Consider the following 26387-nt stretch of genomic DNA (forward strand, 5'->3'; position numbering starts at 1 on the left):
AGTAATTTCAGAGGTTCATCCCTCAAAATTGTAAATGTACAAAAGTTGCATAAAACAGTTTCCAAATTAATTTTGAGTGTCTTCATAGTTTTATTTTTGAGATACACCAATTTGTATATACTGCAGCCACCAACTTTGAAATTCTCATTTACATGACTTATTTAAACATTCTCCTCTTGAATGCAAAATTCTTAAAAACATCTTTTATCCTTTAAGAGTAAATAAATCTGAAAGCTGTTCCATCCTAAAAGAGTACAACAATGTGTAGTTTATGATGTTCTAAAGGTTTCAGCATCTGTTTGAATTTGTCACATGTGTGGAAAGGTATGAGTGAGCCTTTGTATCATACTGTGAGTGATGCTCGTCAGCACACAAACCCAGAGTTTCTCTACAGGAACACAGAGAGAGTTATTCCCTGTACTGTAAGGACACACTCAGCATTGTGCAGTAAATCCAGATCATCCCAGTTAAATGATTACATGGATGTGAGTGTGGTCGTCAGAGCAGCACTGATCAGTGTCAGGTTATAATGACCAAGGTGTACACAAACACTAAGTTTGAGTGTGTGCAGTGAGACTTCAGTCAAAGCATTTAACTGAGGTGTGAAAAATAAGCTGAACTCTACAGCTTGTTGTGGTCCCCTGTGGCTTGACAGCCTTCCAGCTGTTCTCCAGCATTTTCATTTACAGTCATAAAATATCTCCACATGTTGCTCCTCTTTCTCTCTCTCTGCAGTCCAAATGCGTCTTCTGAGCGCACCTGAGTCACGTGACGGCACAGTAACAAATCCCAGCAGGGCAGGAAGAAGGGGCGGAGCAAAGTGCGTCTGCCGCATAAGAAGAGGTGTTCACACAGACAGAGCTGCTTTTTCATCCACAGCGAGTAAATAGTGAACCTCCAGGAGAGAAACAAACTAAAGTATCGATCATATACCACTACCAACGTTTGGATCGATATCTGCATCGATCTGCACACCCTTGTCTCCTGGATCGTAGCTGAGATCAGCGTGAACCACGTGGGTCTCTGCTCCCTGACCTGTTTCCTGTGTTTGGAAAGAGTTCCAGCTTCATCACGGAGTTTCTCTCGGTTTGTGGGCTCATCTAAAGGTAAGCACCGAGCTAACTTCAACACTAGATTTACTAACCCTGCGCAAATTTGCAGAAATCCCTTGAACCCAACACCTACTAGAATTACTGACTTTTTTATTTTCGGGTGCAAGTCCCGAGGTGTTAATCACCCCTGCTGAGATTTGTACAGGTCATATGCTCGATTCACATCCTGCTTTTGTTGTGCAAACCACCCATTGTCTTTGAGGCCTGGCACATTTGCTTTTGCACACACATACAAACGCTGCAAATCTGTGTTTGTTTGACAGTGTAAGACAAAAGCAGCACGGCTGCATTTCACACTGTCCCGATCCTTTTATTTGAGTTCGAGAAGAAACAACCAACACTCCAGAGAAGTCCAGTCAAACAATGATTTATTGATTACATGTACGCGGGAGACGTCTGCAGCATCACTCACTTACAGAGATCTCAACTAGGGAGCACACATCACACTACTTTTGTATATTAATATTGTGGGTGGCTGTAGCTCAGGTGGCAGAGCAGGTCAGCCACTAATCAGAAGGTCGGTGGTTCGATCACAGGCTTCCTCCTGGCTGCATACCAAATATCCTTGGGCAAGATACTAACCCATGTTTGCCTACTGGTGGCGGTCGGAGGGCCCAGTGTCCGGCAGCCTCGACTCTGTCAGTGCACCCCAGGGCAGCGTGTGGCTACAATGTAGCTTGCCATTGCCAGTGTGTGAATGTGTGCGTGAATGGGTGAATGACTGAATGTAGTGTAAAGCGCTTTGGGGTCCTTAGGGACTGAGTAAAGCGCTATACAAATGCAGGCCATTTACCATTTTTAAAGTCCAGCCTCACAATACGTAAGCAGATATCATAATATGCTTCAGTTACTTGACTTCTATAACACTTAAAAAACGTCCTCAGCGTCTCACACTCTGTGTTTCCTGCTGTTTTTTCTCCTCGTACACGTCTCTGAAACATCCAGAGTACATTCTGTGCTAATCTCACTGAGCAGGCGTACAGGCACAGCCAAATGTCTCTAATCTTTGCCCTAGAAACAAGTCTAATATTTATCTGTGTCTGTAAGCGTGTTTGCATTGACACTCAAAAGACTGAATGCCAACTCTCATGAGCACATTTGCAATGTGTGTATGAAAATAAGTATAAATACTTATTTAATAAAAGCTCACAAAATACCACTAATAGAAGGCCGGTTAGAATAATGTATTTCCCACAAATCACTGCCTCTGTTTGTATCTCTGTCACTGCAGGACCAACGTGGATCGAGAAGTCAGCGCTCTCAGGAGGCCGACAATTTTGTTGAAGAAAGAAGTGGAAGAAAAAATACAACCGTGACGAGTTTGGGAAAGATTTTACTGTGAAAGCTTCCCTAAAAATGCATCAGGTCATCCACACCGGAGAGAGACCATTCAGCTGTGGAGACTGTGGAAAGTCTTTTACCAGGTCTGGAAGCTTAAAAAGACACCAACTAATCCACACTGGAGAGAGACCGTTCAGCTGTGACGAGTGTGGAAAGTCTTTTACGCAGTCTGGAAATTTAAAAACACACAAACTCATCCACAGTGGAGAGAGACCGTTCAGCTGTGACGAGTGTGGAAAGTCTTTTACTGAGTCTGGAAGCTTAAAAAAACACAAACTCATCCACACTGGAGAGAGACCGTTCAGCTGTGGAGACTGTGGAAAGTCTTTTATCCACTCTGGAAGCTTAAAAGAACACCAATTAATCCACACTGGAGAGAGACCGTACAGCTGTGACGAGTGTGGAAAGTCTTTTACCACGTCTGGAAACTTAAAAAGACACCAACTCATCCACACTGGAGAGACACCGTTCAGCTGTGGAGACTGTGGAAAGTCTTTTACCACGTCTGGAAGCTTAAAAACACACCAACTCCTCCACAGTGGAGAGAGACCGTTCAGCTGTGATGAGTGTGGAAAGTCTTTTGCCACGTCTGGAAACTTAAAATCACACCAACTCCTCCACAGTGGAGTTAAAGCGTACACCTGTGATCAGTGTGGCAGAGCTTTTACTCACAGTTACAGCTTACAGAGTCATCTAGTTACCCACTCTGGAATTAAGGCGTACAGCTGTGACATTTGTGGAAAAACTTTCAGCCGGATAGGGAGCCGAAATACACACCTACGCATTCACACCAGACATGATGTGTACAGCTGTGATCAGTGTGGTAAACAGTTTACTACAAACACAGAGTTACGACGTCACATGTTTACCCACACTGAGGAACGACCTTATAAATGTGACCTGTGTGAGAAGACTTTTAAATCTCCACGTTACCTGAAAGCACACCAACAGATCCACACCAGAAAGACTCTACAAGTGCAGTTACTGTGAGGTATGTATTTATATTTTTATCTTGTCAGCCCGACTGTTTGAAACAACTCTGCTCATCAAAGTGTGTTAGCATGTTAGCAATTCTACTGCATGGAAAGGCAGCTCTGACTGATTATTCAGACTCTAATCACAGGTTTTTAGGGATAGTGTTTGAGAATTGTGTTATTGTTATTGTAGCATTAAACTAGTATTACTTTAATGTTTTTACTCTTATCGTTTTTATAGCACATTAAATTGAGCTGAGTGTGATAATGTAAACAGTTAAATGTAATTGGACTTTGGCAGAGATGCTCTTTATTTCAGGTGACGTTCAGGATAAAAATGTTGAAGGACTGACTTACACTGTCTTTGTGTTTTTGTTTAGAAGCAGAGCGACACAGATGGATCAAGTTCTCAACCCTGTCATCGCTGTGGGAAAGACTTTTGTTGTGACCTTTGTGGAAAAACTTGAAGTCATTGAAGGACTCTGAAAATACATCAACGTAGACACACTGGAGACAAAATGAACTACTGTAAAGAATGCGGGAGAGGCTTCACCACTTCAAAGGACTTCAAACAATATGAACTCCTTCACAGTGGCGTTAAAAAGCATGTCTGCGATCAGCGTGGGTCATCCTTCATCAGTGCACGTCAGCTTGAAAAGCATAAACGAGTCCACACATGAGAGAAACCATACAAGTGCAGACACTGTGACAAAACCTTTTCACAATCATGTGATCATACTAAGCATGAACGCAGACACATGAAAGAGAACTTCATCTGTGAAAGAGTTTGAGTAATCTCAGTTCATACTCCACTCAGAAACGATTCCATGTTACAAATAAACTGTTACGTCTTGATTCCCGCTTTTACGTTAATCTTGTAAACAGTACATTTGCATAACAACTGAAACCGGCCCAATGAATGAACAATGGGCTGTGAGGTCAATTTCTTCATCATTAATATGCAAATTCTCATGAGCATTGATCAACAACCACTGGTCAAAGGCCATGAGTACCATTTGCAGAGTAAAAATTTGCATAATGATTATGAAGTTTACTGTTACCAATGTTCAAAAACATTTACTAAATTATCTTCTCTGTGCAAACATCAGCGTGATGCAGGACTGAAATCATTGCCATCTCTGGATCACAGTGAATCTGCAGAGACAGAAAGATCCTCTCCTGGTTTCAGGGTCAGACTTAAACCCTTGAGATCAGGCTCCACAGAGTTCAGGTGGAGTCTTCTGTAAAGATCTGATGAGGCCGCTCTGAATGAAAATGTGCCTCTTGTTACATTTTAAGCTTTCTAAACTGTTCTACTGTAGTGTTTGTGTTGAGTGGTTCGCTTTGTTCCAGCAGTTTGATTAAGAAATCTGTTTCCTGTTATATTTTTATTGAATGCATTGATCCATGTGTTCTGCAGATTTCTTTCAGCTTGTTTGTGTAATGAAATCCTGCAACAATTAAACCAACGTTTTATTTGTTAAATAAAGAAATGGTTTACTGACAAAGAGTTTGAGCCGTGATGTCATTTCCTGTATATCAGAGCAACACCTGAAGTGACCAGTGTTTAATGTCCGAGTCAAATTTTGTGTCAGCATGACCTTGTGAAAACTGCTTGGCGATGCTTCACTACGTTATCTGCTAACTGTTAGGGTGTAGAAGGACGAAACTCCCAGGGTGACCAGTGGCAGGAGCTTCCTGATGCAGAGAGTTGAGTGTGGGGGATATAAAAGAGAAGCTGAGGCATCCCAAGGTTAAAGCTGGCATAACTGAACTTTAATGTTTGATGTGTGTTTTGGCTCTCCTGCACGCAGTAATTAATAGCTTGAACACAGCAGAGCTTGATATAAAGACCTGGGTGACAACTAACTTTATGCTGCTGATTATACTTGGCCCTAAAATACCTAGAAATATGGTATCTAACCAGATACTTGCTCTGGATGGCATTACCTTGGCCTCCAGTAACACCTTGGAGTAATATTTGACCAGGACATTAAACAAATATTTAGGGCTGTGTGATGAACCAAGTTGAAAAAGCAGAAGGAGTCACAAGAATTATTAGAAAAACAAAGTTTTCATTCATTTAACCCAAATGTTATATTTACAAAAGTAATTAATGTTAAGCTCATAAAAAATGTCAAAGAAACAAAACTGAACTCAGGCAAAGAACTGCAAACTTAACAAACCAAATGACTGCACAAAGAAACATAACTGACCTAAACAAACATAACTGACCTAAACATGAAATGGCACAGAAGGGTAAATATATTGTCTGATCAGACCACTATGACACACGAGGAGTTTTTCCTTTCCAGTCACCTTTCTCACTCACTATGTGTTAACAGACCTCTCTGCATCAAATCATATCTGTTATTAATCTCTGTCTCTCTTCCACAGCATGTCTTTATCCTGTTTTCCTTCTCTCACCCCAACCGGTCGCAGCAGATGGCCGCCCCTCCCTGAGCCTGGTTCTGCCGGAGGTTTCTTCCTGTTAAAAGGGAGTTTTTCCTTCTCACTGTCGCCAAAGTGCTTGCTCATAGGGGGTCATATGATTGTTGGGCTTTTCTCTATATCTACTTTACAATATAAAGCGCCTTGAGGCTACTTTTCTTGTGATTTGGCGCTATATAGATGCAATTGAATTGAATTGAATTGAATTGGTTCTTTAGTATTTCTAAAGGGTTAAACTGCTTCCTCACATCTGCTTCATGAATATGAAGGGTTGTAGTGGGAGAAGGCGGTGTGAAATCCTCATAGGTGTGAAGTGAGGAGGTTGCTCCTGTGGGTGAAGTCTTTCATAGCATTAATTGCTCTGTTGTGGGGGGATGGGGTGGCTGTAGCTCAGGAGGTTGAGCAGGTCACCTACTGATCACAAGGTTGGAGGTTCGATCCCAGGCTCCTCCAGTCTGCATGCCAAGTATCCTTGGGCAAGATACTAACCCCAAGTTGCTCTCCGATGCATCCATCGGTGTATGAATGTGTGTGAGTGTAGTTAGAAAGCACTCAGTATAGATGTTACTGGGTGAATGTGGCGTGTTGTATAGAGCGCTTTGAGTACTCCGGGAGAGTAGAAAAGTGCTATATAAGAATCAGACCATTTACCATGAGTGACCAAAGTGTCTCTATTGTTGGGGAATTCTCTATTGAGTTGTGAAAGCTGCTTGATGTCTCATCAAACCGGCAGTAAAAGTCGTTGAGGGCGTTGGCCAACAGTGGAGTGGGGCTGTGTACTTCCTGAAGTGAAAATCTGGCATTTAAAGATGAATGGGAAAGACTCGCTCACAGCTGACTAATGAACATTTGCATGCATGCTTAAGAACTACATAGACCCCATTTCACCCAAGCTTTAAAATTCTGCCTGCAAATATCAGAGGTGTAGTCATCTGTGTCCATATTTTCTCCAGCATACGGGGGATTCCCATCATAATAAATCTTTTGGTAAGAGGTGATAAAGAACCTAATCAAAATTTTCCATCCAAATTCCCTCCATCGTTGTGAGGTAGTGCATTTCCATTGTTCTTTCCATATTTGAGTCCATTCATCCTGTGTTATGCACACTCCTCCCTCCTTCTCCCATAATATCTTATTTGTAAAAAATGTATACAAACAGGAAATGTGTTTTTTGTTGACGTCACCACTAGGGATGCACCGATATCGATACCGGTATCTGGTATCGGCCTCAATACCACACAAGCAAGGGCGTAGATTTGGTTTTGGCATTGGTGGGGACGGATGATTCAACCACCGAACCCTGCCCTGTTTCTTTTTTTTTTCCTTTTTGTCTTTGCTTCTTGATAAAAAAAAGGAGAAATATACTTGCCTACATATCCTATTCTACATGCTTTTAAACCATTTGAAATTACAATTCATAGTTTTATATGTGAATTATATAATGTTAAATTACTATTAAATAAATGACTGATTTTAGACTTAAGTTTACTTCAGCCATATAAATCAGGTATCATACAAAAATTAAAATAGCTTCAAATACAGTCATGACAATAAAAGAATATGACTTTAAGGACCTAACAACATTACTTCAGTTATAGTACCCTGACATCTCTTACACATTAGCACTAAGGGAACACTGAATGACCTGCTGGTTTTTGTCCATAAAACTACTCATCTAAGATTACCACAAAGTAAAAGATCTCTCAGCAAAATTATGCAACATTTTAGGCACTATTGCCCCGATCAACTCAGTGAGCTGGGACTTTTTATTCTAAACATGAACTACTGTTACAGCAACACACATGGACTACTGGTGCCCCACACAACAACTCAATGTCCACTATGTGAAGGAGTCTATACTACTGTCTATACTATACTGTCCTGGTGGACATGGCAACACTTTTTTCATGGTTACATACAGTTTTAGACTGATGTGGGCCAAAGCCTAGCACATACCTGCCAACCTTGAGACCTGAGAATTAGGGAGGCATTCAAAGGGTGGTTTTTTTACAGTGTTTACTTATCAGAAAAAAATAAGTTAAATGTCACGGAAACAGGCCGGGGGTGTCCAAATTCAGAGGCTGCGTCCACTCGGCCTTCCCGGTCTAAGTGGGCTGGGTCCTCCGAAAGCCGGGTAGACCGGAAATGAGCGACTGTGAAATTGGGGGGTCTAGCCTTCATAATTACGTCACCTCTGCCGTCTGTTCCTTGCTGTCTAAATAAAATAAAATATAACCGGATGCTTGCGTAGATTCTCGACCATCTCACACTTCTGTTTAATCAGTTTTCTGTTCGACATTTATTCAGCTGTGTGAAAACCCCGGAGGAACCCTCCCGAGGGATTAATAAAGTTTTATTCAATCTAATCTAATCTAATAACTTTAATCTCAGCCAAACCGATTTACTCACGTACAAATAAAACACTGAAAAAGGCCAAACAATAACATGTTTAAGTTATTTGAAGTTTACACAGCTACATTCTTGCCTGAAAATATGTTAAAAGTTTATTTCGCGACCCAGAAAGAGTAATAAGAGTAATATTAATACTAAGTAGCTGCAGTAGTAGCAGCTATTGTTGGAAACTGGAATTGGCTGGGCCAATCTAGGATATGGTTTTTCTATTTTGTTGTCCGGGTGGAAAATCGGGAGAAATTGGGGAGAATGGTGGCTCCGGGAGATTTTCGGGAGGGGCACTGAAATTCGGGATTCTCCCGGAAAAATCGGGAGGGTTGGCATGTATGGCCTGGTATTGCCTGTAACGTTATTATGACGGACACATTTTATGAGTGAACTTGACTTTAAGTGACTTACAGGTTTCTTTGAAAAATACTTTCTTATAACCAGGTTCTTCCTTTTTGCTGCCGTCCTCCTCTCCTCCTTGCAGCGCAGGATTGCTGCTGCTAAAACTAAACAGAGCTCTCTGAAAGGTACAGCCAATCACATTGGCCATATTTGTCACATGAGGTAGGACTCCAGTAGAGAACGTAATTTAACTCTTTCTGCACCGCTGGGTGAATGAGACGTTGACAGATCTTTTTTTTCTTTCTATCGGGTTTGTTTTTCTTTACTCGAAGAGATCAAATTATTGGTGGGGACAATTCAATAATTGCTGGATATTGGTGGGGACACGTCCCTTCCGTCCATGCCAAATCGACGCCCTTGCACACAAGTACTCATTAAAAGTCCCCCGATACCGGGGACCGATACCACGGTCTGAGACCTGTCTATGTTTGAGGGGCATGTAAGGGGTTAATCACAGGCGCCGAGTCCCCGCCCCCAGGCCCCGGCTGCAGCTCGGAGCTGGGAGAAGGCGAGACAAGTGAGCCGTGTGGAACTATTTCAAAGTGAACAAAGACGCAAAAACAAAGGCGGACTGCATATAGTGCTCAGCTCAGCAAACAGTTATCCTTTGTCCTCCCTGGTGAACCTGATGTGAGGAATCTTAGTACTCTAAAGTGTTATCCCAGTTACATTTAATCTTTTTGTTCACCGGGGAAATAGTAGTATTTGTTAGTAATCCTTGAATATAACAGAGATTTCTGCAACTTTATATCACAACTTATAGAGCAGCAAAATGTAATCTTATATTTAAAACACTGACAGGATGTTCAAGTCAGTGCAGTACGTCGTGTGTTTAATAACCACCAACCATCTACAACTACATACATAAGTAATTAGAGTTTAATTATCAAAAGACGAACAAATTAAAAAAAAAATTGAAGTTGTACCTGGGGCTTAGCTGCACTTCTATGTAATAGCAATTTCAGCCACAAGGTGGAGCAGTGAGTCAGAGTAACCTTTATCTAATCAAGGAAAGAGCGCATTCTTATTTACAGTGGCAGAAAAAAAGCACTATATAAATACACATTAGTTACTTACAGTGAGAAATTATTCACAAGAAATGACGGCTGCCACTTTCCCCAAATTCAGACCATGCAATCCTCAAAGAAGGTGCAACAAACCATAGAGCTGCATGTCAGACTTACCAGGCCTCGTTTAGCACATTAAATATTAAAGTTCTCTAGCATATCGAGACTATCTCTACACAGCATAATGTAATCCATATGTACGGGGTACGACCCCCCTCTTGGTTGTGGCTTGTGGATATTTCTTTAAGACACTAGTAAGTATGTGTGATATCCTGACATTATGAATTGTAAATGTAGCTAATTTTGTAATATTTTTCAATTTTTCTTGTTGTTTTTGTTGTTGTATTTAGTTTTTTATCTGTGTGTACTTTTTTAGTGTGGATGAAAAAGTTGGATATAGCTAGCTGAGAGAGAGAGAGACTGAGAGACAGCTTCGTCCATCGGGCTGTCAGGATGCTGACCATCTCTGAATCGAGAAGGGGGACCCAAGGGTACATCTTTTGCCATCCTACAATGCTGTGATTGTAGCCATTCCCCACTTTCTGTGAATGGTACTCATGGCCATTGATCAGTAGACTTTGATTAGTTGTCATTGATCAATGGTCATAAGAATTTGCATGATAACAATCATGGAACTGACCTCCCAGCACATTGTTCCTTCAGTGGGCTGGTTTCCTTCACTATGCAAATGTTGTGTTTATAAGATTGGGGAAACCTGCAGTCAGCTGAGACTGAAGAAGTCACTTGGATGAGTGACGAAACGTTTCTCCAACTGAAAATGTCCAGATGAACAGAATCAACCTTTAGGGATTTCCTTTTGGATTTTTCCTTTTGGGATTCCATTAATGTGGGGGGGCTGGTTGACCTCTGTTGACCTCTAGAAATTTTTATTAATATCTTTAAAATGATAGCAGCACAAACGAAAATTTTTGCAGCACAAACGTTGCACAAACGTTTGATACCACTTTTGTTGGATTTAAGGAAGGTGGGCGAGGGCCAACTTCACTCACATCCTGTAGCAGCAGAAAAGGCTAACATTGTTATTTATTTTATTTTTTTTATTGCCACTGTACATATTTATTACATTGCCACTCTGTACATTTCAGACATATCAGGCAGGGATTTACATTAAAGGCATAGTTTCATCCAACAATATTCATTTTATCACAAAAATATGGAATGGAAATTACTGTTTGCATTGTTTAACAAAGCTTTATATCCTAGAAACAAACACCCTGCAAAAAAAAAAAAAACACAACCTGGCTGTTCAGTTCAGGAAACAAATGCTGTACAACCCATATGTTTTAGAAAAACACATGCACTAAATACATGCTTTTTTTCAACACATTTTTTTCACACGGTGTATACTGAGTAGCGATGTGCAAAGCAGCCAGTATTTGTATCTGTTGAGGGGGGAAAAGTATTTGTATTTGTATTCCAGTAAAATTCATAATAGGTGTAAAAATCCATTTTTTTGCATTACACTTCTAAATAACATTATAGTGTAAGTATTCTTTATTTATATCCATTTTAATAATTATGGACATGCAGTATTAGTTGATGTTTTTCCATAAATCCAGCAATGAACATGTAACGTGATTGAAAAGAAAATAACAGCCATCGCCTCATCCACGGTTAAACCAACAACTAATAAAATACCATTGTGAACATTATGAACCCCCGTGTCACTAACCCATGTCAGTCACCTCTTTCACACCTCACTCACTCGTCCTTCAGCCTGCCCAGCACAGATATAAAAAGGTTGTTTGGTCACCAGTTATCCAGTACAAGGATTTAGGACCAAGACTGTTAAACCCTGAAATAATGTGTGGCAAATGATCATCTGTCAGTATTTTATGAAAATATTTATTTTAGAAGCAGAGCTTAACTTACAGAAAATTGTTACTAAATTCTAAAATTGAGCAATAAAACCATCTATTTACACAATAAACACTATCTGCCTCATTTGACTGATTCATATTGAGATTTTGGGTTGAAGCAAGTAAGGTAAGGTATATACCATACATCTCCATTCCTTGAACTCAACTATCACAATTGGATATCATATGAAAAAAAGAAAAAGAAAAACCCTGTACACAATGACCTTTGACCTCTTACCTCTGACTCTTAGTTCCACTTCTTTCTTAGTAGATTCCTTTCCCTTCTTGCTGTAGACAGTGCAGGTGTAGGTATTTGTGTCTCCATCTGTGGGGTACTTTAGAGTCAGACTGAAGTCTCCAGGTTTCAGTAAGTTTCTCTTCATTTATTTTCGGTTGTTGTAAATCTGGTCCTGTTCATCATGGTGCTCAGAATCGTTCTGGTAAACATGGACTTTCCTGTTCATTCTGTCCTTCCACTCCACTTTAGGGTCTTTGAGGAAGTTAACTACAGTTTTGCAGGGCAGCTGGACAGACTCCACCCCTGAATCCACCTCCACCTTATAAACTGAGAAAACAACAAAGCACAACATTAACTGTACAGACATGAGCAGCAGCTATGATGGTCACATGACCTCTCTGTCCCCTCCTTGTCTTCTAGTCTCAGTCAGATTGTGTCTCAGTTTGTTCCTGATGTGTTCCTGACTCGTTCTTTGGTAACTAGTCTGCAGCGTCCTGTAAAGTGCTGCAGACATGTTGGATGAAGAGCAGAAGAACAGACAGACTGAGCCTCCACAGTCGCCCATGTCTCACACACATCAGCACAGAAACCATGAAGATCTCATGTGTCTGCTCTGAACAGTCAACGAGCCACCAGATGACTCCTGCTAAGCAGTGGTATTATGGGTAGTGTAGTAAGAGAAACTCACCTGACATGAAACAGAAATGACATAAAGGACCTCCAGAAACCACAAGAAGAATCATGAGAACCAGGAGAGTTTTTGACCAAGATGGAAATGGTTCTGTAGAAAAACAAAAAATATGGCTTCTGATTACTGACCTCTGTTTACAACATTGACCTCTGACCTGCATTTATTAGACTGACCTTTGACCTGCAGCACTACTTTCTGTCTCAGGATATCTTTGTCCCTGTAGATGGTGCAGATGTATCCTCCTGTGTCTCTCTCTGTGGGCTGTTTCAGGGTCAGACTGAGGTCTCCAGTTCTCAGCAGGTCTTCATTCATCTTTGTTCGGTCTCTGTAAAGGTCATCCTGAGTTATAAGGTCATCATTTCTGTTAGAAAACTCATGGACTGTGATGAGTTGTGATGTGTTGTTTTGCACGGCAGGATGACAGAGTCTGACCCTTCCTCCACCTTCACCTCCACCTGCTGGTCTGACAGGACAAGAAACCACAAGATCAACTGTATAAGATGCTGCAGTCATTCTGATGGTAACTGGACCCGAATGACTACATCTACATCCATGACCTCTGACTCTGGTAACCAGTGATCATATACAATAATAATAATATTTTCGCTCCTTTTATTTTTAATGCAAATTGAATGGATTATTTTATAAAAGGATGCTACAATTACAAACTACTGAAATATTATAATGAATGTTTTCATGATCAGATCCTTAAAATCTCTGATTAGCATAAAACATTGATTCTGACACACTTTAAAAAGATCTCCCAATGTTTAAAACATCAGTTAGTGATGAATATATTATGTAAATATATTCAAGTGTGGCTGAGCCCACATCTCTGCACAGCAGCTGAAGGACCATAGAGAAAGGGGCCTCATGTACTCCAAAGGTTGTAACAGTAGGAGCTGCTTTGCTGTTCATGTTTTGTTGTTTCCACTGAGGTTAGGTCTAAAAAGCTGCTGACTTCATAAAGACTTTCACAACAATTTAAGATTTTTTTTTTTTAATTTGACCTCTGACCCTTGTCTGTAGTACTGACTTATGATCTGTCTTTGTCTTTGGGCAGGGGTGTCCAACTCCAGGCCTCGGTGGCCAGTGTCCTGCAGGTTTTAGATGTTTCCTTGAATCAATACAGTTGATTTAAATGGCGATTCATTGATGTGCGTCTGCTGTAACACTGGTTTTGTCCTCTAACATCGTCTCCTCCTCCTCCTCATTGATGTGCAGGTTTGGGATCCAGGTCACTGCGAGTCCACATCACTGTGGAGTTGTCAGGTATAAAACCTGAGAACAGACAGGGCAGCTGGACAGACCTTCCCCCTCATTCACCTCCACCACCACAGCCAGAGCATGCTGGGAAACTGAGGACACACAAAGAGAAACTCAAGTCAGATACATGTTGTGGGTTTGACTCAATGTTAAAATGATGGAATACAAGTAGCATCATTTCTGTTTTTATTTTTTTATGACCCAAACTTTATTAGATTTTAATAAAAAGAAAAAGAACAAAAGAAGAAGATAACAGGATGGATATTCCCAGTTACAACAACACAACAAATTGATAATCAATGTGTATTTCCATCAAAAAAAAAACAAAAACAAAAACAAAAATAACAAGCCCAACAACACAAAACACAGCCTAAATACACACTGATGCCAATATTTCGCATAGACCCAATTACAGCAATCCTATTTAGTCCGACACCTTAACTACTTTAGCCGGATACGTCACTGACCTGTATGTAAAAAGTAGTTAGCCCACTTAGCATTATAATCGTCCTAAAAGTGAAACTTTTATAAATAAAAGTTTCACTTTCAGAGCCCTGACCAGCATCCTGCAGCATCTGGAGCAGCTGTGTGGTGCTGTCATGTCAATAAGGATCAAAATCTGTGGGGATGTTTCCAGCAGGGGTTATAACCTGCAGTTAGCAAGGTGTACCTAATAAAGTGGCAGTGTTTATGTCACAGTGCAGCACCATCAGAAAACGGTGGTTTACATCTCTGTTACAGGAAACCTGAAGAGTTAAAACACAAGAGAAGAAAATAAAGAACATAAAAGAACTAAACTTCATAAAAACTTCACAAATGATGCTTTAAATGAAAAATAAATCCCTGTAAATAATTCAACAGGTCACATATTAGAACCACCTTAACTAAAACTCTGTAGCCGCTCACTGTGGTTTGTCCCAGCAGCTCTTAGGAAACAAACTGCTAACTTCAGTGTTAGCACACACTGTTAGTAAACTATGCAACACAGAATTCAGGTTTCAGTTGTGTTAAGTTGTGAAGTTGTGATGAAAGTTTTCTTACTGACACAGGTAGGATGGTCAGGCGTCCTCTGTTCCTGCACCGTTCATGAACTGTCACTTATAAAATGCTGCCAACCATCAACTACACTCAATAACTAAACGTGTGCAGGTTAAAGTGATGGACGCCCAGATCTGCACTCCAAATAAAAACAGACTAAAGGTGTTTCCTTCACAAACAAAGACAATATTTACAAAGATCTCACAGGTAAACTGTGAGCGATCACAGCAGCATCTCATCCTGACTAACAGCTTTTAGATGCAGGGAGAGCGTCGTGGTTCAGAGGTGGTTCAGCAGATGATGAAGGCCTTTCTGTTGCATTGTGTAGTGCTGTGGATGCCATGATGGTTGACTGGGTCTGGTTCTACTGGACTCAGAAACACTTCTGAGGTATTTACACCTGAAGCCTCATTTAATGTGAGTCAGAAACAAACGGCTCACCTGTGATTAATGGATGTTTCCCTGCATTTATATTTGCACACAGTTTATTTCTTACAGCAGGAAAACTGAACAGAATGTATGTAAGAGGTTAGAGTGAGGATGACGTCACTTAATACAGAAAATTCATGTTTGTCTGTTTTGATGATGAAGGACTTCTTTAGCTCTGTAAACAGCTACACTTGAGAGGACAGAGGTGATTTCATGGATCAATAACAATGTGTTTATCAGCTTTCATCATCGCAGTGCAGACATGACGTCAGATCTAGCAAAGTGAAGGCCGTCTCTCTGATGACGTCACAGAGTCGTTCTGTCCAATAAAGGATCTCAGATCAGCTGCTGCCATCTTGTGGCCACAGTTGGTTACTGTCTCTGAAAGTTGTCTCATGTTTCCTGTTGTCCTGTTAACAAAGGCTGGAGCTCATCATGCTGAGAGGGGAGCAGCATTTTTTGGCTCTTCACACATGTTCATTATATTCTGATGATCCTGGATGGAGACAAACTACAGATAAGTGTGTTCAGCCCAACTAGTTTATCTCATTACAGCAGTTTGATGTTTCCCTTTGAATCCCCCTGAAGATACTGACAGTGAAGCACGTACATAATACTGCAGCCTTTCAACTCTGAGCTTATTTAGTTCTATTAATACACTGAAATCTCATTTGTGTCATGAAGAAAGTCTTTAATCAAACAGAATTCAAAGATCAGAAACATTTCATATATGGAGTTAAACATGAATCATTGTTTCAACAACATATTTATTGTTGTCATAAACAGACAAGAAGACAACAACAAACTGCTCCTCCCATTCAACACATGTCAGTCCATATCCCAGCAAACTAAATCATCTCCATTTACACACATCAAATAGAAACATGAATCACTTGTAATGATTAGAAACTTGATAGAATTTCAAATCTAGTTTGGGGAGTCATTCAGTGAGAAACAGTGAAATGATTTTCCATGTGAAAAGGTGGACAGCAGAAACAGAAAGAAACAGTGAGAACTAAAAGAGAAACAAAGAGCTTTGGAACAACGAGGCAGCAGGAGGACAGCTGCAGTTTAACAGCTTCAATTCACTGACAGGAAACAACATTAGAAACATCATCATCCTCAACTCATCTGCTCCACTGACACTGACACCTTCAACGGACACACCTTCACTTTACCAACAGTGTCAATGTATGGAAACATCCTGTGAGTGAAAGTGTGTGTGAAGGTGTGTATGTGTGTGTTAGTATCAGGATCAGAGAACGACAGCTGTCCTCTGTTCCAGTCCAGATTCACTCTGATCCTCTGGAGCTTCTTCTGGACGGAGAGAGTAGTGAGAAGAGCTGATGGTGACCATGCTGAGTATTTACCTTCGGAGAATGCTATTCCCCATAATCCAAACAGTATACTTCCCTTCCTCTGCACAGACTCTGCTAACACACCCATTGCCCACACTGTACTGTCTCCAACATCAACATCCCAGCTGTGAGTCCCTGAGTTAAAGCCCTCAGAGCCCAGGACAGAGCAGGAACAATCAAACCTCTCTGGATTATCAGGAAGCTGCCGCCTCTCGCCTCCTCTCGCACTGGTCAGGTCTTCAGACAGGATGAGGATTGGATGAGCAGTGTTTGGGTCCAGAATGAGAGGAGTGTAGGAGACCATGTCCTTCATGTTGTTCCAGATGTTGAAGGTCAGGTTGCCCAGGTGTTTGGCCTGGTCTATCAGATCTCCAGAGGGCAGCTGTGGATCATCCAGCAGGGGGCAGCGCTGGACTCTTTCCACTGCAGCCTTGTAGTTGTGCAGGAATGAGACGTCTTCAGCTCTCAGCTCCTCCTCTGTGGCTCTGACTGTGTCTGAAAGAGCTGCTATCTCTCTGCTCAGAGCCTCCATCTTCTCCTTCATCATCCCACTCTTCTGCTCCTCTTCCTCCCTCAGTGCAGCCAGCCTGGCCTCCTCTTCCTCTGCTAGAAACTGGTGAAGCTTCTTAAACTGCTCCTTAATCTGCCTCTCTGTGTGTCGGGCCTGGACCTTAATGTGTTCTGCTGTTTGATCAAACTTCACTTGAACTTCTTCACAAACCTTTAACTTCTTCTTTAAGGGCTCCAGAGTTTCCTGAAGTTCCTTCTTGTGTTGTTGTGCAGCTTCATCGATGGGTCTGAATCTGTGCATGGTGTGATTTTCTGAGTCTCTGCAGATGTGACACACTGGCTGCTGATGGTCCAGACAGAAGAGTTTGAGTTTCTCAGAGTGCAGACTGCAGAGAGCCTCTGAAGCTCTCTGATCTCTCTCCTGTAAGAACGACTCACACAGGTTCTTTAAAGCCAGATTTAAAGGTGGTTCATTCCTTGAAGATCTTCTCTTACAAACTGGACACTCGTGTGTTGGTCTCTCTCTCCACCATCTCTTCAGACAGTCTTTACAGAAGCTGTGGCTACATGACAGAATAACAGGATCTCTGAAGACCTCCTGACAGACCGGACAGCAGAGATCCTCCTCTGATCTGGAAGCCATTGAGTCTGTGAGTGAAGCTGAAAACAGCAGACAGGAAGTACAGTCAGTCCTGGCTCCCCTCCCTCCTCTACGACCTTCACTGAAACTTCCTTTGAGTCGTGTTTTTGCTCAAACTCACATTCAGTGTGTGGAGCATCAGCAGCTTGAAGCAGCAGTGTTGGAGTTTTCCACTTTTCTCTCCTGTAGCTGGACTCACTCAGAGGAAGCTGCTAGTTTGGTCTGAACTCAGTCTGATCGTCTGTGCGTCTCTCTTCACTGAGGACAAAGAACTTCCTGTTTCCTGGTTTGTCGCATTTGAGTGACGTGAGAGATCGAGCTTCTTTCCACTTCCTGTTATAAATGTGTGAGTATGACAGCATATCTCATTTCACATGCAGGTCAGAGCATGAAAGCTGTGATGCAGCAGTTTGAGAAAAATTGCTGCTGATATAAAATATTTCTTTGTGGTTTTACAAAATATATAAAAGAGCCGAAAGAAAAGAAATAAGTGTAAATAGTGCAGCAAAATGCATGTTTTAGTGTGAGTTGGTTCATCTGATCTGGTTGTGTAAAAGTCACTGCATGACACTGAGTGTTACTTTTGTGTTACTGACACTCATCTCTGACTCAGAGAAACGATTTCTCCCCTGTGATGTTCACACAGTGGTGAGTTACATGTGTGTGGAATTTTTACTCTTTTATAGAATTAAAGTTTTGCTTTTCTCTTACTTTCTTTTTTCTGTTATTTACTAAAAAATCTCTCAAAGAAATAATGAATTCTCCACACGTGTGTGAAGGTTGCATGCAAATATCATGTGATCTAAAAGTCAAATATCTGCTGATGGAGCAAAACAAGGCCAGATGTTCAGCAGCTGTATTGCTGCATGACATCAGCCCACAGCAGCAGAGACCGTGGAGCCAACATGTGAGAAACAAAGCAACATGCTGAACATCTGAACCACAGCAGGAAGTGCGACTCTTTGTAGACCTGTGGACAGGAAACACACAGCAGGTCCTGATCAGTAACAGGGTCCAAATACAAACATGTGTTTATCAGCATCTGTATATATGAGCACACAGAGAGCTCAGCTGGACACACACTTCAGTCCTCCATCAAACACAACACACCTACACACTGTTTCCACCAGCTGCAGCACAGTCCAGTCTTTACAGTCAGGGAGGGCTTTTAATTTGAAAGGCGCCACACAGGAAGTTTAAGAGGAACAGAAGAAGAACCAAAGGATGGTCTGTGATGTTAAGGTTAGTGTGATCAGCATCAGCTGGACAGAGGTGGAAAGTAACGAATTACATTTACTTGCGTTACTGTAATTGAGTAGTTTGTGTATTTGTACTTTTTAAAGTCATTTTTCAAGTCTGTAATTTTACTTTTACTTAAGTATATTTTTTAAAAAGTATTGTAGTTCGCTACGTTTTCAATCACACCTGTCACTGAGTAAATAAAAAAAAACAAAAAAACTTTGCGCTTCGGAAATACTGCAGGGAGTGATGGGTAGTAGAACAAATTGGCGCTAAGGCCACGTTAAAGATGGAGTCTGACATCGGTGTTACGGATCCAGTGAAAAAAGAAGCCCCGTTGAATTCTGCTGACCCTGAACTCGAAGAAACGGATGTGAACCCCTGGCCGTATTTAAGGGACCATTTCGGCTTCAAGTGCAAGAAAGGCAACAGCTTTATTATGCAGTGTAAGCTGTGTTTTCCCAGAGAGACCGAGTTAGCAGCTTTTAAAAATTCCACATCAAACCTGCGCAAGCATGTAGAGGTAAGTTAAATACAACTCGTACTGTTATGGTAGCAAAAAGGCTGTGTTCAAATTAATCACATTAAGTTAAGACATCTGTGAAGAACACAGCTAACGTTGGTTGGTACTAGCAACTTGCTGTAATCGGGCACGTTGTTGTCCACACAACTTACATTTTTTTACTGGGTTGGTAAATTGCCGAAAGAAAATGTGTTTACCTACGTTTTTCCTGTTTGTTAATAATAATAATTTATTTTAAAAAATAGTTAAATTAAAGACAGAAGCGGCTACTTTCTTACTTAACCCACATATGTTCATACTGCAGGCAAAAGAATAACAGAGCGCTCACTTACCTTAGATTAGTCAAAGACAGCTGACTTCTGTTACTTGTTAATTAGCACTTGCAACCTCCCGTTAACTAGCCTGTTACTGTCCAATAAAAAAAAAACACGAGGTATATTGGTATAATTTACCAGCGGTAGCTATGTAATGCATTGATGTCTTATTAGGGACGTCAAAAAACTTTCTCTCAAACTGGACTACTGTTCACTGCAAAGCGAGCAAGGATGAACTCTACTAACTTTGAAAATCAACTGCTCCTCAAAATTAACAGGAAGTTCAGAGAAGTTCAGAGAGTAACACTCTAGGATGGACACAAAGGAACTTTAATCTAGAGGTACAGTAGGGCAGGGCCAAGTTTAAAAAATTAAAAAACATTTTTAAAGCAGCTGCCGTTCAGTTCAGTACTTGTTCTCTTATTTGACAGTTTAGAACACATTCTCATGTGAAAGAATGATATGGTTTTGTATTGAAAACACTGTGATACCTGACAGTTTGGTTGATTGGTTTGGTGACCATTATCCATTTTCATGTATAGACTTGCAGTTTAACTGCCACTGCACTTTAATTTGCAAAGTTTTTCTTTTCATTAAAAAAGAACTACTTTGAGATTTATATCCCACTATCTTATTTTCCACTGCTCAGAAGAGGCTGTCCTCCTGCTGATAATAAAAGTAACTATGTAACTTTTACTCTGAGTACATTTTAAATGAGCTACTTTTTACTTTTACTTGAGTAAATTTTTAGACAGGTAATTTTACTTGTACTTGAGTAAAATTTCAGCAAAGTAATAGTACTTTTACTTGAGTAAAATATTTTAGTACTCTTTCCACCTCTGCAGCTGGAAATATGAACCATATCAAACATGTGAGGAAGAAGCAGCAGCAGCTCACACGTTTACCACAACCACACACAGTCCTCTGAGAGCAGCGTGGCCTCCATCTTTGAAACACAAACTCAAACGCACAAACTCACTGTTTGATTATTGATTGATTGATTTTCAGAGATAAGTAATTAAAGTTTATTTATTAAGCACTTTTCACAGAGGTCACAAAGTGCTTCACACAAAAGGCTCAAATAAACATGAACATTAAGTGGAAAAAAAGATTCAATAAGACAGTAAAATAAACAGGTAGTTTTAAAATAAATAAATAATAATTCAATAAAATGTTTGTCATTAGAAAGCCTGTAAAACAGAAACATTTGAACAGCTTTTTTAAAGAATCCACAGAGTGGACTAAACGTAGTTGTGGAGGCAGACTGTTCCACAGCCTTGGTGCCACAGACTGAAAGGCTCTGTCACACTTAGTCTTTAGTCGTGTACAGGGAACAACTAACACATCATGAGTCCGTGAACGGAGACAACCAGCAGCATATATTTTGTAAGAAGTTGAGATAAATAATCTAGGACGTGATCATTTAGTGTTCTGTGTGTTAAAACAAGAATTTTGAAACAAATCCTGAAATTTATTGGGAGCCAATATAAAGAAGATTAAATAGCAGTAATGTGAGCTCGCTTGTTAGAACATGTTAGTCGTCTGGCTGCAGCATTTTGTATAACTTGGAGGTGAGAACGACATGATGTGTCCAGGCTGGTAAACAGGACATTACAATAATCTAAACACGATGACACAAATGTATGAACAGTTTTTTCCAGTTCAGCCGAGGAGACCATATGTCACAGTTAGAAATGTTCCTTAAATGAAAGAAACAGGAACGAGCCAGATTTTATATGTGAGTTGAAGCCCAGAGAAGAATCAAATATTCCACCAAGATTTTGAATGTTGGACTTAAAGTTGAACAAAAAGAAGCAAGAACCAATTTTATATTTGTAGTTCATGAGGAGCTATGATCACGGTCTCAGTCTTGTTGGTGTTTAAGACAAAGTATTTGCTACAGAGTGAATCAGTCCCCTGATTTAAGCAGTGGACTAGGGTGGATAGCCTATTGAGCTGATGAGGCTGAATGTCAATGGCATAGAAATGATAAGAAATGTTATTAAAAGACTGAATAATGCCATCCGAGGGGGCGGTGTGGCAGCAATTTTTCACACCAGCCTATTAATCAATGAAAGACCAAGACAGACTTTTAATTCATTTGAAAGCCTGATGCTTAGCCTCGTCCACCCCAGCTGTAAAACTCAGAAACCAGTCTTACTTGTTATCATCTATCGTCCACCTGGGCCTTACACAGAGTTTCTCTCTGATTTCTCAGACTTTTTATCTGATTTAGTGCTCAGCTCAGATAAAATAATTATGGTGGGTGATTTTAACATCCATGTAGATGCTAAAAGTGACAGCCTCAACATGGCATTTAATCTGTTATTAGACTCAGTTGGCTTCTCTCAAAATGTAAAAGAACCCACCCACCACTTTAATCACACTCTAGATCTCATTTTAACATATGGCATAGAAACTGAACATTTAACAGTGTTTCCTGAAAACCCTCTGCTGTCTGATCATTTCCTGATAACATTTACATTTACAATAATTGATTACACAGCAGTGGAGAGTAGACTTTATCACAGTAGATGTCTTTCTGAAAGTGCTGTAACTAAGTTTAAGAATATAATCCACCCACTGTTATCATCTTCAATGCCCTGTACCAACATAGAGCAGAGCAGCTATCTGAACGCTACTCCAACAGAGGTCGATTATCTTGTTAATAATTTTACCTCCTCACTACGTACGACTCTGGATACTGTAGCTCCTGTGAAAACTAAGTCCGAAGTCAAATCTGAAGTACCTGACTCCGTGGTATAATTCTCAAACACGTAGCCTAAAGCAGATAACTCGTAAGCTGGAGAGGAAATGGCGTGTCACAAATTTAGAAGATCATCATTTAGCCTGGAGAAATAGTTTGCTGCTTTATAAGAAAGCCCTCCGCAAAGCCAGAACATCTTACTATTCGTCACTGATTGAAGAAAATAAGAACAACCCCAGGTTTCTCTTCAGCACTGTAGCCAGGCTGACAAAAAGTCAGAGCCCTACTGAGCCAACAATCCCTTTAACGTTAACTAGTAATGACTTCATGAACTTCTTCACAAATAAAATTTTTATCAGAGGAAAAATTACCAATAATCATCCCACAGATGTAATATTATCTACAGCTACTTTTAGTACCATTGATGTTAAGTTAGACTCTTTTTCTCCAATTGATCTTTCTGAGTTAACTTCAATAATTAATTCCTCCAAACCATCAACGTGTCTTTTAGACCCCATTCCTACAAAACTGCTCAAAGAAGTCCTGCCATTAATTAATTCTTCAATCTTAAATATGATCAACCTATCTCTAATAATCGGCTATGTACCACAGGCCTTCATGGTGGCTGTAGTTAAACCTTTACTCAAAAAGCATCTCTAGACCCAGCAGTCTTAGCTAATTATAGGCCAATCTCCAACCTTCCTTTCATATCAAACATCCTTGAAAGAGTAGTTGTCAAACAGCTAACAGATCATCTGCAGAGGAATGGCTTATTTGAAGAGTTTCAGTCAGGTTTCAGAGCTCATCACAGCACAGAAACAGCTTTAGTGAAGGTTACAAATGATCTTCTTATGGCCTCTGACAGTGGACTCATCTCTGTGCTTGCCCTGATAGACCTTAGTGAGATTCCCATGATGCATTGAGTTTTTCCTTTCCAGTCACCTTTCTCACTCACTATGTGTTAATAGACCTCTCTGCATCGAATCATATCTGTTATTAATCTCTGTCTCTCTTCCACAGCATGTCTTTATCCTGTTTTCCTTCTCTCACCCCAACCGGTCGCAGCAGATGGCCCCGCCCCTCCCTGAGCCTGGTTCTGCCGGAGGTTTCTTCCTGTTAAAAGGGAGTTTTTCCTTCCCACTGTTGCCAAAGTGCTTGCTCATAGGGGGTCATATGATTGTTGGGTTTTTCTCTGTATCTATTATTGTACGATCTACTGTACAATATAAAGCGCCTTGAGGTGACTGCTGTTGTGATTTGGCGCTATATACTGTGAAGGGGAGAAATATTTTACTGCTATTATTTGCTGCTATTTTATAATCATCATTACCATTTCATGTGATGTTGCATTCAGATGCATTCAGATGTTCAAATATATTGGTATTATATTAGTCTTTATTACAGGTTCAGTTATAATCAGTTGAATCTATAATTTAAAGGTTTTTGAATGTTTTTATATTCTTACACATAGTCTTCAGTGGGTGAGAAAACTGAGTTGCAGGCTGACAGGAAACGGCGTGCTTTTGCAGAAGTGAAACCGAAAGCAGAGTGAGTGCAAGCCAAAGAGCAGGGTGTTATTATGCATGTATCGTTGATTAACACACACTTAGTTAGAAGGATCACTGATAGGGGAAAATTCAAATTGCTTTGCTTGGGGTGGCTTTTAGACTATATTAGGAGGAGCAAACATATTGGCAGATCTAAGATCATCATTCGAGTGTGACATTTAGCCTAGAAATTACACAGAGTTCAGCTGTGTATGTGCACAGGCCTTATGTCTGGCTAAGATGAGAGGTGTGAGGTTAGCTGGGGTGCAGACAGGTCATGACACGTACTTAGCATACACTGCAGACACATACACACCATGGTAGATCTATTTTGGTAGGGCAGAAATGCAGAAGTGTGCCGACGTACTTAGAGGAAGTGCACCTGATGTTCCAGGGAGATAAGCGACAGCGAAGGCGGGCTAACAGGAAGCATCAGCCGTCGACACGAAGATGATGTTCTATGTTAAAAGTCATTGTGGTTTTGGTGTGACGTATTTCTGCCTAGTAACAGAAAAGGGGGCTGTACTACCTTAACCCCATAAAACAGTTGTCTGAATATGAGAAAGACAGTTCAACACTGATTGGGTTGTTGAACTCACACATGTGTTCATTAAAATGCCGTCTAAATTGCACACTGGACCGGATCTGTGGTTATTTATGGATTCCTCTCTCAACATTGAACCCTAACAATCTTCGTCACATTACCAGGCAAAACCCAGTATGCAGGTTCATCTGTAACAGGCCTTGTGCCACAGATCCGCACTGTTGCTTCTACATTAAACAGAAGAGCAGCGACATGGCTGCAGGTCTCCGCGACTCCGGCCATACAGCTGCAGTGGGCGGCTTCAACCTTCCCTGTGATGCTCACAGTGACCCATGGCTGCAATGCTGGTTCATGCAGTCTTTGAGAGTGCAGCACCTGAAACACACACAGACAAAGTTCATTTAAAGACAAGAAGTATGAGCCAAGGCTGACATAAATGTGTTTTATCTACTTTATCATAAATGTGACAGTGTTTAGAAAGTTAGCACATACATGTCATTTTTCATTTCTTTATGTGTCCATCTATAAAACGCTGCATTTTATAGGGTAAATCTGCCTGTTTTCTGTCAGAAACCTGCCTGCAGAAAATGAACCTAAAGTATGTAATGCAAGGATGTAATCACTTTAGAGATGGAGAAAGCATAAAGTGACAATTATGAATCACTTATTATGATAAGGAGATTCTGCAGGTCATTAATCAATGTATAAAATTAAAATAAAATGTATTTTTAGTGACACAGGACACAAACACAGAAGCAAGATGTATATTTAAATTATTTATAATAAATATGAATAAATCATTGCAATTTCTTTAACCATAAAGAATAACTAAATCCTTCAGGACAATGTCTCATCAATGCACTGAACTCACTATGTTATCCACCTGACAGCCTCCACATGTTCTCACTGTAATTTCCCCTTATGAATGAATTTATGCTGCACTAATCTGAATGTTTGGGGGGAAATCAAACGCATTTCACACGCAGTACTCGAGCTGACTTACCTTTGTTTGAGTGACGACTTGTACTCGCTGACTGCACAGATAAGGTACGAAAATATGTGAGGCTATGTCAGTAGCGGTTGGTCTTCAGGGTTTCTACTCCACGGCCGTGTTTCATACGGGTCCACATTTCCAATGCACGCTATTTTCTGCAAGTACCGCTGCTTCGCCTCTGGACGCAATCGGTCTCTATACCGTCCGTTTTCTATGGAGCTGCTTTTAAGCACGATTCTTGTCGACGTCGTTCCAACACAGTGTCTCTTTTGATTCGTAGACCCCGAAAATGGCGCCGCGCTCCGCGGCTTGACGTCAATTCCAAAGCCCTATACATACAATCTGGAGACGTGTAATGTAACAAACACGTGTAATGTAACAAAATACCACTACTAAAAGGCCGGTTAGAATAATGTATTTCCCACAAATCACTGCCTCTGTTTGTATCTCTGTCACTGCAGGACCAACGTGGATCGAGAAGTCAGCGCTCTCAGGAGGCCGACAATTTCGTTGAAGAAAGAAGTGGAAGAAAAAAATACAACCGTGACGAGTTTGGGAAAGATTTTACTGTGAAAGCTTCCCTAAAAATGCATCAGGTCATCCACACCGGAGAGAGACCATTCAGCTGTGGAGACTGTGGAGAGTCTTTTACCAGGTCTGGACACTTAAAAAGACACACACTCATCCACAGTGGAGAGAGACCGTTCAGCTGTGACGAGTGT

The 26387-nt window shown here is 40.7% G+C and overlaps 2 protein-coding genes and 2 long non-coding RNA genes across 4 annotated transcripts; 2 read left to right on the forward strand and 2 right to left on the reverse strand.

The window, feature by feature from the left end:
- The first annotated feature begins 1047 nt into the window (after positions 1-1047).
- Positions 1048-2557, forward strand: LOC112845419 (uncharacterized). Its single transcript, XR_003218225.1, has 2 exons — positions 1048-1106; positions 2344-2557. It is a non-coding gene; the product is annotated as an uncharacterized LOC112845419 (long non-coding RNA).
- A 594-nt stretch (positions 2558-3151) lies between these two features.
- LOC109194476 (uncharacterized) lies at positions 3152-4282 on the forward strand. The gene is made up of 2 exons (XR_002060691.2): positions 3152-3444; positions 3808-4282. It is a non-coding gene; the product is annotated as an uncharacterized LOC109194476 (long non-coding RNA).
- A 7728-nt stretch (positions 4283-12010) lies between these two features.
- On the reverse strand, positions 12011-13119 carry LOC109200530 (uncharacterized). The gene is made up of 3 exons (XM_025904828.1): positions 12730-13119; positions 12554-12646; positions 12011-12192 (listed from the first exon to the last, which is right to left on the reverse strand). Exons 1-3 carry the CDS (start codon positions 13067-13069, stop codon positions 12011-12013), a joined length of 615 nt encoding a protein of 204 aa, XP_025760613.1. The 5' UTR covers positions 13070-13119.
- A 3196-nt stretch (positions 13120-16315) lies between these two features.
- Positions 16316-18094, reverse strand: LOC109200528 (zinc-binding protein A33-like). Its single transcript, XM_025904831.1, has 3 exons — positions 17919-18094; positions 17297-17817; positions 16316-17029 (listed from the first exon to the last, which is right to left on the reverse strand). The coding sequence occupies exons 2-3, from the start codon at positions 17798-17800 to the stop codon at positions 16412-16414; spliced, it is 1122 nt and encodes a 373-aa protein (XP_025760616.1). The 5' UTR covers positions 17801-17817; positions 17919-18094; the 3' UTR covers positions 16316-16411.
- Positions 18095-26387: the final 8293 nt, after the last annotated feature.

This window comes from Oreochromis niloticus, unplaced genomic scaffold, assembly GCF_001858045.2.
Source record: "Oreochromis niloticus isolate F11D_XX unplaced genomic scaffold, O_niloticus_UMD_NMBU tig00007314_pilon, whole genome shotgun sequence".
NCBI classification, from domain to species: Eukaryota; Metazoa; Chordata; class Actinopteri; order Cichliformes; family Cichlidae; genus Oreochromis; species Oreochromis niloticus.